The sequence below is a fragment of the Petaurus breviceps genome, unplaced genomic scaffold, assembly GCF_028583685.1.
Source record: "Petaurus breviceps papuanus isolate PSGF00001 unplaced genomic scaffold, PetGlider_PUasm1.0 90823, whole genome shotgun sequence".
Classification (NCBI taxonomy): domain Eukaryota; kingdom Metazoa; phylum Chordata; class Mammalia; order Diprotodontia; family Petauridae; genus Petaurus; species Petaurus breviceps.
The window spans coordinates 22,365,869-22,383,609 of NW_027187352.1; the positions used below are offsets into that span (position 1 = coordinate 22,365,869).

Here is a 17,741-nt window from a genome sequence, read left to right on the forward strand (position 1 = left end):
GCCTCAGGCATTTACTAGCCATGTGACCCTGCTCAAGTTACTTAACCCTGTTTGTCTCATTTTCCACATCTGTAAAATAAGCTGAAGAAGAAAATGGCAAACCACTCCAGTGTCTTTGCCAAGAAAATTCCAAATGGGGTCATGAAGGACACAACTAAAAATGACAACACTTTCTGACTCTAATCTCTGCACTCTACACTCTATTCTCTGTGTCACCAGCTATCTCTACACACAAGCTCACAGGTGCGCACATACACCCACCCCCCCCCCCCACACACACCTAATTCAGTGGTTCTCAAAGATTTCTGATCACAGAACAATTTTCTTTACCATAAGAAATCCCATTGCACTGAGCATTTACTTTCCTAACACAGAAGGGTTCCTAGACAGGTGAGACTCCAGAACCACCTTGCAGTCTCTTCCCCTTCCCTTTCCCCCTCCCCCTCCCTCTTCTTTCTTTCAGAGCTCATAACCTTCCTCCGAAGAAAGAAGCAGCTGAGTCTCTTGGTGGATATAGTGCTGGATATATTCTAGATGGTGCAGGAAAGCACTAAGTTAGAATACTGCCTCGGAGCCTCACCGGTTGGGTGACTCTGGGTATGTCACAACTCCTTTCTTAGTTTCTTCATCTCTAAAAGTGGGGATCATAATGGCACTTACTTCATCAAGGCATTGTGAGGAGCATTTTCTAAATTTTAAAGCCATATATAAAAGCTAGGTATTATATAATAGCAAACTATCATTGTGATCTTCCCCAAAGGCCAGCTGGTAAGAACAGACAACAGACTGCAGCTGGGGGAGTGAGACTGAGGGATGTTGAGGGGAAGGGGATGTGAAAACCCGAGGTGTGAGGAGGAAAAGAACAAAGGGGGCAGGGGCAGGGCTCATTTTGAAATCAAGCATGGTAACCTCTGTATGTTCAGCGGGCCTTTTATTTTGTTTGAACTCCGAAACATCCATGACATTAATTATAAGATCAAAAGGAACTGAATTTACATGGTAGGCCAAAATGGGTGGTTGATCATTTATGAAATTTTAAATGGTTATATGTTGAGAATGGCTAGAAAAAGCTTACATCACATTGTGTGGAGATATACCCTTTGAGAATCATACAACTAGGGGCAGCTAGGTGGCATAGTTAATACAGCACAGGTCCTGGAGTCAGGAAAACCTGACTTCAAATTCAGCCTCAGACACTTGATACTTAACTAGCTGTGTGACCTTGGACAAGTCACTTAACCTCAATGCCTTGCCTTCCCCCCAAAAAAGAGAATCATAGAAACACGTACATCATACAACTATACATACACATGTGTATAGAGAGATTAAGTACATACATATTTCCATACATATACGCATACATACAGAAACATCTATTATATAAGTCCACTAAATTACACTCATTTCTTTTCAGATGTGGAAGGAATCCTGGATTTTCATAGACCAACAGAATACCAGGAAAACACCATTTCTGGCAAAGTGGCAAAAGGCTTTAAGTGTGGACCCAGTGGGGGACCTGAGTTCTCCAAAGGCTAGCTTTGCTGCATACATACAAACATACACACCTATGTGGATTTATGCCCATTCACACACATTGTCTTCTATAGAGACCATTTTAAAGGTACTTTAATTATGGATTGGTTGACCTGTACTAACTAGCCTTAACATTTTTTCAGTGTCATATGTATGTGCATACATAAATATGTGATGATTGGATCTTGGTAAAACATATAGAGAAAAATTAAATGCCTAAAATAATTACTGAAATTTATAAAGTGTTTTGCTTTGAAGAGCCCTTTCCATATACTAATTAAGCATCTAGGTAGTGTGGTGTATAGAACACTAGATCGGGTTAGAGTCAGGAAAACTGGAGTTGAAATACAGTCTCAAAAACTTACTAGTGGTCTGGCCCTAGGCAAGTCACTTAACCTGTATCTATCTCAGTTTCCACAACTGTAAAATGGGGATAACAATGGCACCTACCTCACCCAGATAATATGAGGATCGAATGAGAAAATATTTATAAATGGCTTAATATAGTACCTGACATATAGCAGCTACTTAATAAATGCTTGTTCCCTTCTTCTCTAACAAGGAGACAAACATCTCCTTCTTTGATAATGACTCGGCTTGAAGATCCCAAAGTAGGAGGGAAATAGCTGAACAAGTGAGCTAATTATTGTTATAAAGAAAAGCTTAGGATCATCTTGATTATATTTTAATTGGACCTGAGTTCATCTTTATAGGAAGTTCCTGGCAAGGGAAGGTAATAAGCATTTATTAAATACCTTCTATATTCCAGGCACTGTGCTAAGCACTTTTACAAATACTATCCAGACTACAAAAATTTCCCCACTTACAGTTGTGGAAACTGAGGCATATAGCAATTGAGTGGCTTGCCTAAGATCACATAGCTAGTGTATCTGAGGCAAGATTTGAATTCCAGGATTCCTGACTCTAGCTTCAGCTCTCTGTCCACTGAGCCACATAGGTGCTTGCAAGGACTTTTTCTACCAGGGCAGAGGAGCACCTCTTCAGCAATTCATTGTCTTTGTTGCTCTGAACTCTTGTCTTGCCACTGGACTCTGAGGACTCTGGAAGAGACAGTGAGGCTGGTGCTTAGCACAGCCCTGCCTCACTTAAGTCCAATTCACCATCAAGTCATGATAGTCATTGTTCCTTTTTGAGAATGTCTTATTGCTAGTATGTGGATAAATGTTTTCCCAATTAGAGGAGAGTTAAAACTCTTTAGGATTATCCATTTTTTTTGACTCCTGATTTTATTATTCAATTTCTTTTTTTTCCATTTAAAGTAGTCTGCGATGGCCAGGAGCCCTAGCCTCCCTAGGCCAGAGTCAGTCAGAGCTGGTAGTCATTGGAAGGAGGGCTGGTTGTAGGGATTGGGATGATCTGCCAGCGGTCCTGGGTGGGAAAGAGGAACCGCTCTTTATGGAGCCCAGGGTGTAGTAGGAGGGGAAGTAGGGAGGAGTACTGGGCTAGGGAGATGGGAACCATCTCAGTCCCCTGCTTCATTCTCTTCCGCTGTTTCCCCAGTGGTGGCATTCTCTGCAGTCTTGGACGCCTTCTTTTTTTTCTTTTTCTGGGTCTTCCGACTGGCTGAACTCTGAAGGAGTACCTTTAGCCCTGCATCCTGGACCTCTAGCTCACACTTATACAGCTCAGGCTCGAAGGGACCACTAGTTATCTGCATGGGACCATTGGGCATGAGGAGTACTGTGAATCTGAACTGGGCAACAAACTCACCTTCTTTTCATATAGAACATTGAACGGCTGGAGTAACTCATGTTTGGCGCATTCCACCACACCCATCTGGGCTTTCTTTTCATCCTCAAATGCCCTGAGAGTGAATGGCATGGCATCGAATCGCCTCTCCACCTCACTGAAAAAGGCGCGGGAAGTTTTCATTTTCAGACCATACTGTTTTGAAGGATCTCGCTTATAGATGATAGTTCTCTGTCCTGCATCCTTGGCCTTGCCCTCTCCTGAGCTCACAAGAACATCCACAGCATAGACTTCATGGACTTCAAACTCAGCTTTTTCATGGTCCTTTTTCTGCTGGTCGGTGGGGTTTTGAATGATGGTTTTTTCTCCATCAATGACATGTTGCTTCAATTGGTGGGACAACATACCTTCTATTGGTGTACAGTTAAATGAATGGGCAACTTTGTTCCAGGCATCTGTAACTTGTGTGTTCTGGTTTCCAGGCTTGACCAGGCGAAGGGCTACCTCAGCACACAGGTGAGCTGCCTTAATCACATCTGCTTTTCTCCCTGTCAAGGGAGTGCCCTTAGTGGCAACAGCCACGAAACTGTGGGCCACGTTTGCAATGAAGCCATCCATATGAACTACTAGGTCAATTTTTACTAAGTCACCCTCCTTGAGGATGTAGTCCTGGTCGCTCTTCAAGGGGGAGAAGTGACAGACACAGTTATTTACCGAGATGCTTGTAGGGAAGGCAATACCTTTCTTCATCTCCTTTTCCTTCTTGAAGATCTTTCCCGTCTCCTCCATGATCATGGCATCACCCTTCTCACACAAACCCAGCACAGATGCACCTGAAGTTGATGCCTCTACCACCACCCTCAGGACTCGGGTTGGCGATGTCGCCCCCCATCTTGTACTTGGTCACCACCAGGTCCTCGGCGATCGTCTGTTCCTGCTGCTCGTCTTCGCCCGACATCTTCCCGCTGCCACTCTACCACCAACACCATCGTGGTCTCCTCTGGCTCAGCCGCCTAGCTTGTAGGATTATCCATTTAAAAGCATCAAAATGTCTGCCAGTGGTTTTAGTTTTCATATAATGGATGGTGAGACAATATGTATAGTGAATACAGAATTGTCTCAGGAGACTCAGGTTCAAGCCCTTTCTCTGCCACATACCAGCAATAAGACATTGAGAGAGTGACAACCTATCAGTACTCCTAAAAAACTGACAAAGACTCACAGATTGCTGTTTGTATTTCATTCTCGAAAAGGAACAATGACATCAGGAGGGTGATGTCTCCTCTAATTGGGAAAACATTTTACCCCTACCGGGGGACACATAGAAACACATGTTTCCTCAAAACAAACTTCCCTACAGAGTCCATTTTGGAAGATCTTGCTGTTGGCTTGGTCGACTGCTACCAGATAGCCTTAACATTTTTTCAGGCAAAAATTTTCCTTGATATGTTTTATGGAACAGATCTCTTGAGTGTGAGTAAGTAGAACACATTAAAATACTAGAAAAACACATTAACTAGAGAACACATTAAAATACTAGAGAAAAGTGTTTTTTTTTTAAGAAAAAGAAAAAAGGGGTTGGAGTCAAGATGTCAGAGAAAGGCAGGGACTAGCCTAAGCTCTCCCCCAAACACCTTTAAATAATGCCATAAAACAATTCTTGGAGCAGCAGAATACGAACAAGGATGGACTGAAATAATTTTCCAAAGACAACTTTGAAGTTTGGCAGGAAAGATTCATTGCATTGGGATGAGAATTGAGCATAGCCCAGTGCTGACTGACTGCACAGACCAAACCCCAGTAAATCAGAAGCAGACCTTGGGGGCCAATGAATAAGCAGTGGCTGCAGTTGCTTCTGGAGCTCTCAGCCCACAGACGGTAAAGGAGTCAAACAAGGGGGTCAGAAGGAGATTTCAGGGGTCTCTTTGCTAACAATGAGGCAGAACTCTGTTACTTTGCCCATCCTTGGATCTGGATCACAGTCCCAGGTGGCATTGCCAGGGCAAGAAGGGGTACTAGTGCACTGGATCTTGCAGCCACAGTGGAGATGGGACCCTCCTGATGGTTCCTGGGCAGAGAAGAGTGCTTGTGGTCCCTCACAGACCAGAGCACAGGTCAAGAGATTAGTAAATGTGACTTTCCTTAAATCATACCAATTTAGAAGAACTGAAAACTTATAGGCCCCTAGAAATATCTCTGAAAACAGCTGCACAAAACCCCTGAAGCTTGAGGTTTTCTTGGCAAACATACTGGAGTAGTTTCCCATTTCCTTCTCCAGCTCATTTTATGGACGAGGAAACTGAGGCAAACAGTCTTAAGCAACTTGCCCAGGGTCCCACAGCTAGTAAGTGTCTGAGGTCAGATTTGAACTCAGGAAGATGAGTCTTCCTGACTCCAGGCCTGGAGCTCTCTATCCAATGCATCACCTAACTGCCCAATGAAATAAATAGAATGCAATAAAACATAGATAGAGATTATATACAACCTGCAGGAATCCTTATGTACAATTTAGTGGCCCCTATTTCAATTTGAGTTGGACACCATTGCTCTAGGAAAATCTCTAACCCAATAAGTTGGAGCAAAGGCCTAGGAAACAACATGAAAGTGGTTATGTGCACAAATTATATATACAGAAAAAACTGGATAATCTCAGAAGAAAAGTACTATGATTAAAAGATCAGTTGTTTTTTTCAGTGAGATGTTTCACATTGTCTTCTATTAGTAGAGTATTCTATACATGGCGGGGAAGGGGCAGCCATTGAAAATGCATGGTGATGGAGAATCTCTTGCAAGAAATAGTAAGGAGGCCAGAGTCACTGGATCCCAGAGTCAAGGAGGGTCAAAATATGGGGAGAAAGATATAGAAGAATGAAAAGTCAGAAGAGGCCAGGTTATGAAGGACTTTAAAAGCCAAATAGAGCATTTTATATGTAATCCCAAAGGCAATTGAGGCACTGGAGTTTGTTAAAAGGGGTGGGGTGTGTGTGAAATGGTCAGAACTGTACTGTAGAAAGACTGATTTGATAGCTGAGTGGAAGATGGAATGATGGAGAAGAGAATTGGGGCAGGATGGAAAGCCACCAGACTTTGGGAATAGTCTTGGTTTGAGGTGATATGGGCCTTCACCAGCATAGTGACCATGAAAGAAAGGGGCACATAGGAAAGATATGACAAAAAGTAGAAGTGAGAGGACACAATTACTGATTCTATATGGGAAGCAAGAGAGAAGAAGGGAACGTACAGTAAGATACTTTGCTTTTGAGCCTAGGTGCCTGAGAAGATGGTGTTACCCTCTATAGTAATACAAAAATTAGGAAAGTGGGAAGGATTTGGTGGGGGGGGGGAGTGAGTGGATTTAATGTTGAATTTGTTGACTTTAACATGTCTGTTTTGTAGAACATTCAGTCTGAGAAATGTAATAGCCAATTGGACATGTGAGATTGGAGGTCAGAAAGAGAGATTAGGGCTGGACAAGCAGATTTGCAAGTTATTTGCATACGGATTATAACTGAAACCATTGAAGTTAATGGGATCTCCAAGTGAAATCATATAGAAGGAGAAGAGAAGAGTACCCAGGACAGACATGATTCTTCCCTATCCTTAAAGAAAACATTTTGTAGGTAGCTCACTGGACACAAAGTGGGCATTTAATAAATACTGAAATAAGATAGCAAACATACAGTACTTTTTAATCCTTAAAGCACTATACAAATGCCAGTAATTGTTGTTGATAATCATTTGAACTCCAACAGGACTAAGACAGTGATATCTCTTGTAATAAAACGGTCTACTTCAAGGAGTTAAGGGTCTCATCAGTTTAGGGTGCTTAAAAGAATTACCCAGTTTAGCCTGCCTGGCATCCTTTCTTCAGCCATTCAAGGTTCTGGAAGTCACTCTAAGTATACTACCAGAGCCCAGCATGTGCTTTTGGTGATTGGAAAATGTTGGCTGTCAGACTACAAAAGACTGCTGCTTCTGTAGTATCCTTCAGCTTTTGATCTTCCCCTTAGAGGAACCACACTGAGATGCTGCTCCCTTGATGAGAAAGGACTGTAGAATATTTTGTTTTTGTATCCATGGTGCCTCGCACAGCAGAGATGTCTAATCAATGATTTTTGCTGTTCGTTGTAAAAATTTGATTTTAAGGTACTGTGGTTTGGAGCAATTTGGTTCAAATGTAGACTCTGTCAGTCATTTTTTTTTTGTGTGATCTTGGTCTAGTTAATCACACTCTCTGGGCCATAGTGCCTTCATCTGCAAAATGATGGGTATGAGCCAAATGATATTTAAGGCTTCTTTTACTTTACTTTTTTTTTGTATATAGTATTGTTATAGTCTTATTTCTTTAGAAAACCATTATTATAAACTTAAACCATAAACCACCCAAATATATAAAAAAAGGATAAAATCTCACATACAACCTATAACTGAAAAAAATGAATAGATATCAAATAAACAAGAAATGCATCTTATTCAATGTCCCTTTCCAAGTTTATCTCAGTTTCTGCTACTTTTATCTTTTGGTCTTGGAAGAAAAAAAATATAGATTTTATCAAATGAGATACTGAATGTTAAGCATTTTAACTATTAGCAATGAAGATGTCGATGAGGTATTTGTCATTGTTGTTCTTATTTTGCATATAGATCTTATATTGTCAAGTTTATTTAATTTTACAATATCATAATATTCTAGTACATTAATAATAATTATTAATAATTGCTCAACCATTTGTAGTCAGTGGACTTAGATCTTGTTAACAGTTTCTTTGTTATTACAAATTAATATTCTATACTGATAGGTCCTTTTTTTTCTTTTTAGTGATATTTTAAAGGTAAAGCCCTAACAATGGAATTTCTGAGGTCAAAAGGTATATCACTTTTTTATATATTGTCATATTTTTCTCCAAAGTCTTTACACCAATATACAGTCTCATCAGCAGTGTATCAGGACTCTAAAACTTTTAACTCTAAATATTTGATGCAACCTTAACATAAAACACCATAGACTTTATATGGCATATAGACATAAATAAGTAGGTGGTAGAGTAGATAGCACACTGGAATTAGAGTCAAAAGGACCTGAGTTCAAATTTGACCTCAGATGCTTACCACCTAGAGGAGTCACTTAATCTCTCTTGAGAAACCTCAGTTTCCTCATTTGTAAAATGGGCATAATGATATGCACTAACTTCTAAGATTTTGTGAAGATAAAATGAGGTAATATTTGTAAATGTTTTGCAAAACTTGAACATGCTAGTTAGCTATTATAAACTAATTCCACAGGAATTGAGATCTTTCGGAACCTTTACTGAGATAATGAAATTTTTCACCACTGAAATAGTGAAAACTGAGTCCAGTGATTCTAAGAAACCATTTGTCATAGGTGGTTAATCATTCATCTTCCTGAGTCTGGAGACTGGGACCAGAAGATCTCTAAAACATTCTGCCCTCATCTTCACCTAAATTAGGTTGTATTTATCTAGCATAAATTTTATTTTTACAGTAAGTTCTGATATAATGCTGGCTTTGAACGTATAAATTTGCTCAAATACAATTGATATATTAGGTAACAATGAGTATAATGGGAATTTTGAGTTTGCTTATGTGTGATTTTTGTCCTTGAAAAATTGTGAAAATGTAAAAAAAAATGTACCACTTCACAACAGCTCACAGACTGAAACCCTTCTGAATCTACTTCCACAAGCAAACTTCAGTTTTTTTTTTTCTTCAGTATAAAGTGTCACTCCTGTGCAGCAGGAGTTGTGGGTGGGCAAGGGCTGGTCCAGTCTGATCCCACAAACTTCACCCTATCTCCCCACCTTCAGCCATGGCTCTTCTTCCTGGAGTTGCAGCCCACCTAGGCAGCCCTGTCACTCTATGAGAACCTGGGCACAGGATGAGTAGTAGACAGAGCCCTGTGATACCGTTACTCATTTATGATTTTTTTAAACCTTTTAACATATATAAATCTGTGCTAACATTTTATTAGGTTCCTATCTTTCCCCAGTCCCCTTTTCCTATTTTTTTATGTGTCACTGATAAAGTTTTTGAGTGTTGTGCCCCAATTCCATTTTCTCCGTAAGTCCTGTGGTTTTTATTTTAAGGTTTTCCATAGCACAGTGATTTTTAGAAATGCACATGTTGTGTTAAAGTAGAACTAACTATATTTATGTTAGTATATCGGAACATTTTGCTTAATCTGAATAAAATATAGGCTCCTTGAAGGCAGGGATTACCTTATTTTGATATTTTTAATTCCAGCCCAAAGCATATTGACTGGCATAGAGATAAGATTAATAATAATAATTAAGAATAATTGCAGCTAGTATTTATATAGTACTTTGAGATTTATAAAATGCTTTACATATGTTAACTCAGTTGATTCTCACAAAAACTGTGGGAGGTAGGTGAAGTTATTATGCCTGTTTTACAGATGAAGAAACCAAAAGCACACAGAGATTAAGTGATTTCTCCAGGGTTACACAGATAGAGTATCTAAGGCAGAATTTGAACTCAGGTTCTCCTGATTCCAAGTCCTGAGCTTTTTCCACTGTTCAAGAAGAACGGTATTTTCCACTTAGCTTTCTATTTAATAAACACTTGTTAAATGAATCAAAGGTATTTAATAAATGCTTATGAAATGGATAAAAAATGAATTAACAAATAGAAGTAAATGATTTACAGCCTAAGTCATGTTTAATTGTGTATAAAATGGGACTGCTTGAGAAAAAAACAAACAAAAACCGCTCCCAAATCTTCCATTTCAGCCCCAGCCAAGTCAGAAATGACCATCTCTGAAGCAGTGTAGTGAGTGTTACATACCGCATTGTAGAAGTGAGTGTTAGGATGAAAGCAGATAGTTCTAGTTTATAGCAGCATTATGTGGTACGTTCATTAATGAGAGGCATCTGGTGCTAATAGCGAAAATGAACACATGAGGAGCCAACAGGGTTTCACACCAAAATGTGCAATGCAGTGGAAAGCAGATTTGGAGTCAGGGGAACTAGCCTTTGAATCCCATCTCTATCACTTACTACCTATGGGACCTTGTGTAAGTCACTTAATCTCCTTGGGCCTCCATTTCCTCATTGGAATGCAAATCATCTTTTGGAGCTCTGACAAAATGCCTTGGAACAGAACTACCAGAGGTGGGTGGGTGGAGAATGGCAGAAAACCTTCCTGCCCTCTCAAAACTCTTCAGAGATTTCAAACTTTAAATGAGGGGCAAACTGGTCAGATTTCCTCCCCACTTTACAACTTCCACCAACTGAACATGACATTCCATAGAGTAATTACTAGACACACAGAGCCGAGTTCAAATCTAGCTCTTTCTGACTCTAGACCCAGAGTTCTATCCACTTAACCACTTACTTGCCCCTTAGTTATGGCTATTACATGACAATTAAAACTAAGTATACTGGTAGAACCTTATGAGACATTGTTTTATGAGTGTGTCCCCAAAGAAGGTCCTTTGAATATAAGTGAAATCATTTCACTATCAACCAATTGTAAAACCTATGAGTGCCAAATCGGTTAAAGGCCAGAAGTAGTGCTACATGTGAAATTAGAATGTTGATTGGATTGATTAATCTTAGGGCTCCTCTTCTTCTCAATTTACAATCCTGTGATCCTAATATTGTATGATCTGTGTGAATCCAAGATTCAGGTATACTTCAAACCCAAGAAAATCATATTTTTGTCCCTATTACTTGAGCAAGACCAAATGCATTGAAATCCACTGTTGATATAATCAGCTGCTGTCTGTGCCATATGGCATTTCCCTGCTGATTTCATTTGGAAGACAGTCTTACATATTGTGACATCACCATTTGTTTACCTGTAAGATCTTCAGTGGGCCAGGAGCCAAGCTGGCATGCCTTGCATGTGTATTCGTCAAAAACAAACTCATTCTCTTTGCATGGAGTACAGGTCCAACAGCAGCTGACTTCTCCCTTTCGGATCACCTAAAATGAATATTTAATAGCATAATTAGATTTACTCAACTGATATGCGTGCCTGTGAATATACTTTAAAACCTCCAAAGGCATTGGCCTAGCATTTACTTGAACATTGCACAACACAAAACCTCTTCAATCAACCAATCAACACACATTTATTTAGGACATACTCTGCTTAGCACTGGGGACATAAATGAAATAGTACCTGTTCTTAAGGATATTATGAATGTTATTAAGGAAGACAACATTCCCATTTTTAAGTATGTAGAATAAGCACTGACTAAATGTGAGGTAGAATCCAAGGAGTGATTGTCCTCAGCAGATAGAGGTATTAGGGAAGTTTTCATGTATAAGGGAATGTTTGAGCTGAATCTTGAAGGAAGTAAGAAATTCTATGAAGCAAAGGGAAGGAAAAAGTTCACTCCAGTAGCAAGGAAAGACCAATGCAAAGGCACAAAGATAGGAGATAGGAGTGTTGTGAATGGGAAACAGAGAAAAGGCTAGTTTGACTGCATGGAAGAGGACTGGAAGGTTAGACTGGAAAGTTGACTTGGGCAACTGCTTAAACAGGATTTTAAAAGCCAAACAGAGTAGTTTGTATTGTATCCCAGAGGAAATAGGAAACCCCTGGAGATTACTGAGTAGGGGAAAGATGCATCAATCTTTGCACATGAAGAGAAAAAAAAATCCCTTTGGCAACTATAAGGAGGAAAAATAGAGACCTGAGGGAGAGAAGAGATTTGAGCTAGGGAGACCAGCCTGGGAAGATACTGAAATAATACAGATGAAGTATGAGGAGAACCTGATCTACAATGGTGGCTCCAAGAGTAATGAGAAGGGACTACTGGATGTTGTAAGGGTAAAAATGGCAAGAGCTGGCAACTATTGAGATATGTGGACTAATGGACAGTGAGGAACTAAGGCTGACCCTGACAGAACAAACCGAGGTGATTGGAAGGATGGCGGTGCTATTGAAAGAAATAGGTTTGTGGAGAATGATAGATAATGAGTTTTATTTAGACCAAGTTGAGTTTGGGATATCTCCAGGACACCCAGTTTGAAATGTCAAATAAGTACAGTTGGTGATGCAGGACTGGTGCACAGGAGAGAGATACCTATAGATTAGTAGAAAGCCCCATGAGTTGCTAAGGTCAAAATATTCATCACCTGGTGACCAGTATTCTGAGGATTAACTTCCTGGATCCTCTTGAAGCCAGTTATACTGGTCCCTAGGCAACAATTATACTGTTTGTTCCTTGTCATGTTATATTCAAACACCTCATAGTTTGGTGGACCCTGTCAGAGCTTTCAAATCACATAGCCTTCAAGGACTCAAGGGTGACCTCCACACTAGGATGAAGCCTTGGAATAGGACTTTACAGGAGAGTGCATACTAGCTTATCTACTTATATACACATGTATTGATAATTTTTGATTAAGCACTCTGTGGATTATCTGTGGCACAGTTTGTATTTCCTTTATTAAGTGGGTTCCCTCCTGTTAATAAAGAGACTTCTAGACCAGGATTTCCTAACTTGGAGTCTGTGAACTTATTTTTAAAAACAGTTTAATAATTGTGTTTCAACATAGTTGGTTTCTTTTATAATCCTGTGCATTTTATTTAATGCATTAAAAGCAAACAAACATTATTCTGACGAGTCCATAGGTTTCCTGGTCTCTGACATTTTTTTCATTCTCAAGTGGAACACATAACACATTTTAAGAAAAATCATGAATAAGACTGGGAAAATCACTAAATCAAGAATGTTTGATTTGCATAAGTGATTTGAGTAAGTATTTAGACATCCTACCACTAGCACAGTGTCTTCAACTTAGTAGATAAGTGCTAGGAAGTTACCTGAAGTAAAAAAGAATTGTCCAACTAATGAGTGTCAGAGGAAAGATTTGAATCCAAATCTCCATTTTAAACCCAGTACCCTACTTGCCACTACAAACTGCTTTTGTGCTTCCAAAAAGACTTACTGAAAAGTCTCAAGTCCAAAAGTAAATGGCTGATTGGATCATTCTTTATTTTGGCTTATCAAACTCTGGACTTTCCTCCTTTTTCTGTTGGATAACTAAGAGGTAGGTTTAGTTTACATTCACTCCAGCGACTCTAATTTTCAAATATCCAACTTGGAATCTCTTTCTAGAGATGTAGCCTAGCACAATGGATAGAGACCTCCTAGCTAGGAATTTCACCTGGGGCACATATTAAGTAATCCTGAACAAGCTGCTTAAACTCTCAGTGTCCTAAGCATATTGATAAGATTATAAATTGCTGTGATAGAGCCTGCCTCCAGAGGCAGTTTCTTTATCTAGGAGGTCCTTATATTGATGAAATTAACAAATTTAGTCCTTTTCCTGTCCTCAAAAGAATTTTATTCAGAGAACTCATCCTGCTTATAGCAAGAATGATAAGGAATGAATCAGTCCATCATTAAAATATATCCATCAATCTTCAGGGATTAGGAAGCTAGGATTTTGACCTTGGGTAACAAAATTAGAGGATACAAAACTACCCTAAGGGGAAGGGAGCTACAGTATGCTGGGGGTACTTTTCCTCCTCACCAGTGGCTGTAACTTTAGACACTAGCCCATTCTTTTTTCCATCCCTTCCTGTCTCTTCAGCAACAACCTAATCTTCTCATATCCTGGGTTAGTCTTTTCCTCTTAAGTTATATTCTAGGTGAGGTATGTCCTTCACTGATCTTTCCATAGGAACAAACATTCATAGCCATGATTCTATGACTATTAGAAAGACAGAACTCTTGTTTAGGAGTTTGTAGTGGCAACCACAGTGGCATACCCAGGATGGCTGCCAGCACAGGTTCTTTGATCTGCTTTTCTAAAGGAAAGCAGCTTTAAAAGCATCAACAATCTTTCTTTTATTACATACCCATATATATATATATATATATATATATATATATATATATATTTCACTTAGTTCGGGGGGGGGGGAAGTCAGTACCCTGAACTTTAGAAAAAATACAAGCACAAAAAAATAAAGATAGAGAAAATAACACAAATCAACAGACAGGGTTTCTAGCTGCTTGACCAAAGCTATACCTACATAGTTACCAGAGAGAGAAGCACCAACATCTGGGTTTTCAAAGCTAGGGGTTGGGGGGTGGGGCTCCTTAATGGCTACCCAGAGTTTTATCTGACTAAATCACCAATGAGTGAGCCTCAAAATAAAACCTCACCCCATAGTATTATATACCCTTCTTCAGAGCCAGGGTATCACAACCCTCATGACCTACTGCCTAATCACAAAGTAACAAAAGGTGTGGGCCTTCATCAAAAACAAGCCTCCCCTAATCAAGCTTCTCTTATTGGGTTCCACTGGAGGCCTATTAATGGGAGGGGAATATCTTCAACTCCCATTAACATTATAGAGTTTTATTCTACAAATATCTTTGTCTCTGTTTTTTTTGTGGAAAATGTATGTGTATGTGTATGCATGTATGACTCAGTTAATCACATGAACCACTCTTTCCCAGTCATCATGGGTTCACTTGGATAGAAGGGCTGTCAAAAGTTAGATCAGGCTTCTGGGCCTGTAATTAATTAATTTATCTCTTCTTTTTTTAAAGCAACCAAAATAATTAAAATAATTTAACAACTGAATCAGAACTATATATGTGTATCTATATATACATGCATACATATACACACTGATATTTTGAGGATACTAATATGTATTCAAATAAGTAGAAAGAAACAAATAAAATGAAATCTTGAAATTCTTATCATAGTTCTTATGTACATTATAACCACATGAACCAAATGAATGTAATAGTCCCATGATATATGTAACACATAATATGTGTATAGTGTATTAATAGACAAAGCGATATGTGATGATAATGACGAAATTAAAATTGGTTGTCTCTTCTCAAACTTGCTTAAGTTGCCAAGAGCTGGTCATTTTAACTTTGTGTACACAAGGACTAAATGAGTTCTAAGATTCCATCCAGCTCTAACACTTTCTGATTGCAGAAAAGAGATACTCATTGAAATGAGTTAGGTCAAACTTTTTCTAGGGACAGAAGGTAACTTTTGGGCATTTAAAGTATCCAAATGTAGTCACTGTCTTACTTGTTCTCTTCATCTGCATGTAGAACCAAAGCCCAAGACTGGTTTTCTTTTATATTGGTCTTAAGGTCCTTGTTCCCTACTCCATTGATATTTTCTCACCACATACCATAAACTATTTAGAGGTTAAGCTGATAAAATTTAGGAGTTTTGTTTACAGGAAAATTTCCATAAAATTCAGTGGTGACAATACTGGAGGATTATCACTTCCAAAAAGAAAAACAGTATTTTAGCCATTACAGCCACTGAAGCAACATGAATTGTGGTATTTCCAATAATGAAGAATTCCTTCCCCCAGAGTCTTGGCATGCCTGGAAAACAAAGGCAGACACTTTCTTTCCTGGATATCGATTGGCTCCCTACTGCTCAATTTGCATTGGCTCATGAACATGAACAGAAAAAAAAATGATCAAAATCAGTCCATATTCTTTCTCAGGAACACTTGGGATCCTACAATATACTTTTGAATTGATGGTGATAACATAATATGTTCTCTTCTTATCCTTCAGAATAGATTTGTTTCATACATATACACGTAATATACTTACATATGTACATATATGTATATTTATACATATATTATATATATATATATATATGTATTTTTTTCCTTTTACATCCTGTTCCACCCTCGTATTGAATTAAAGAGGTGGTGCTAAGTCCTTTTCATAGGCATACCCATTCTTTTCAGGGCAGCCAGTCCATCTGCCACCTATTCTATCCTGGCAGCAGTGAGGACAGAAGGTATTTTTCTTACAGCAGGATTTCATTTATGGCCCTAACTCTTAAGCAAATGTGATAAATTATAATTTAAAGTAAAAAGATGGAGAAGTGTGTTTTAATTAAGGAGTTTTTAACATGGGGCTGGTAATCTTATTTTTTTTTTATAACTGTGTATACTTGATTTACGTTGTAATCCTATACTTGTTATTGTATACATTTAAAAACATTATTCCAAGCAGGGGACCATTGATTTCAACAGATTGTCAAAATGGACCATGACAAAAAGGTTAAAACCTTTAGATGGATTACTAGTCAAATAATAGTAATTCTTAAAGATAATGTCAATTTCTTTGGGATTTAATAAGAAGAAAAATGTGTAGCAAGACCAAGTAAAATGACTCTCAGGTGGTCTTTGTCTTTACAAAGGCCAAACAGCTTCTCAAGGGTCCCTCTACTCTCTGTAACCCAGCTAACCTACTCATCATTGCACAAACATTTGATTCACTTTCATCATCACTGTGTTTTTGCTCCTCTTTTTCCCTCCACCTGGATTTCCTTCCCGCTAGTCTTTGACCTTCAAGAATCTTACCTCTCCTTAAAAGTTTAGCCCAAATGCCACCTCCTCCCTGAAATGCTCCTTTATCCCTCTCAGTCAGATGTATGTTTTGGAAACTTTCATAGAATTTGTATGTATCTTATGGTGTCATGTGATATTATGATTTTTTAAAACACCTTCCTAGGCTTTGGTAGAATTTACAATATCTTCTTTGCTTTTTTTTTTTTCCTTTTGTATCTCTGACAGTTTCTAACCTTATTGTGATATCTCCATGAGTGGCGTTCTCCTCAGTATGAGAACTCTGTCCTCCATGGCAATTCACTGTCCATTGTACAACCTATGACTTATAGGATCAGAGGGGTGCTTGAAACTCAGAGATGAAAAGTGACTTACCCATGGTCACACAGTTAGAGATTGTCAAATGTAGAAATTGAAACTAAGCCTTCCTAACTCCAAGGTCAGCATTCTTTTTATTATATTACACTGTTTTATTGTAAAAGAAGGTTAAGTTCATTGAAAAAATGATTTAGCATAGCTTCTAAATATGAATAACTTACTCTTAGGCAGTGGTTTTCTCACAGTGGTTCACTGGAGTTGATTAGAAATAGTAATTTCTAATGATATATATGTGTGTGTATATATATATATATATATATATATATATATATATACATACATATAACATAAAATAGTAACATTCTCCTCTAGTAACATACACCACCTCTAGGTCGTAGAGTGGTTAGAGCGCTGGATCTGAAGTCAGGAAAGCCTGCGTTCAAATCCAGCTTCAAGAATTTGCTTTGCTTGTGTGACCCTGGGCAAATAATTTAACCTTTATCTGCCTGAGTTTCCTCACCTGTAAAATGGGGATAATAGCATCTACTTCTCAGGGTTGTTGTACATTGTAAACTTTACTATATAAATGCTAGCTATTATCACCATTTTTATTTGGTCCATCAGCAATATTAGTGAGAGGAAAGAAAGAAAGAAGGAAGGAAGGAAAGAAGGGAGGAAGGAAGGAAGGAAGGGAGGGAGAAGGAAAGAAGGAAGGAAAGAGACAGGAAACAAAAGGAAGAGGGAGAAGAATATTATTTGTCGAATTTGACAATAGGTATTATAGACAGTTTTAAAATGAGTAAAAAGAAATAATCCTGCCTTCA

General features: G+C 38.6%; 1 protein-coding gene, 1 long non-coding RNA gene and 1 pseudogene across 2 annotated transcripts in view; 1 reads left to right on the plus strand and 2 right to left on the minus strand.

Moving 5' to 3' along the window:
• The window catches only part of LOC138148354 (uncharacterized), a 236,328-nt gene that overhangs the window by 148,001 nt on the left and 70,586 nt on the right, over nt 1-17,741 (plus strand). The window lies entirely within an intron of this gene.
• GRM5 (glutamate metabotropic receptor 5) overlaps nt 1-17,741 on the minus strand; it is a 663,694-nt gene that overhangs the window by 109,537 nt on the left and 536,416 nt on the right. The window contains exon 6 of the mRNA XM_069071043.1: nt 11,081-11,207. Coding sequence (XP_068927144.1) covers nt 11,081-11,207 — 127 coding nt within the window. The remainder of the gene's footprint in view (nt 1-11,080; nt 11,208-17,741) is intronic.
• Nucleotides 2,821-4,202, minus strand: LOC138148350 (proliferation-associated protein 2G4 pseudogene; annotated as a pseudogene).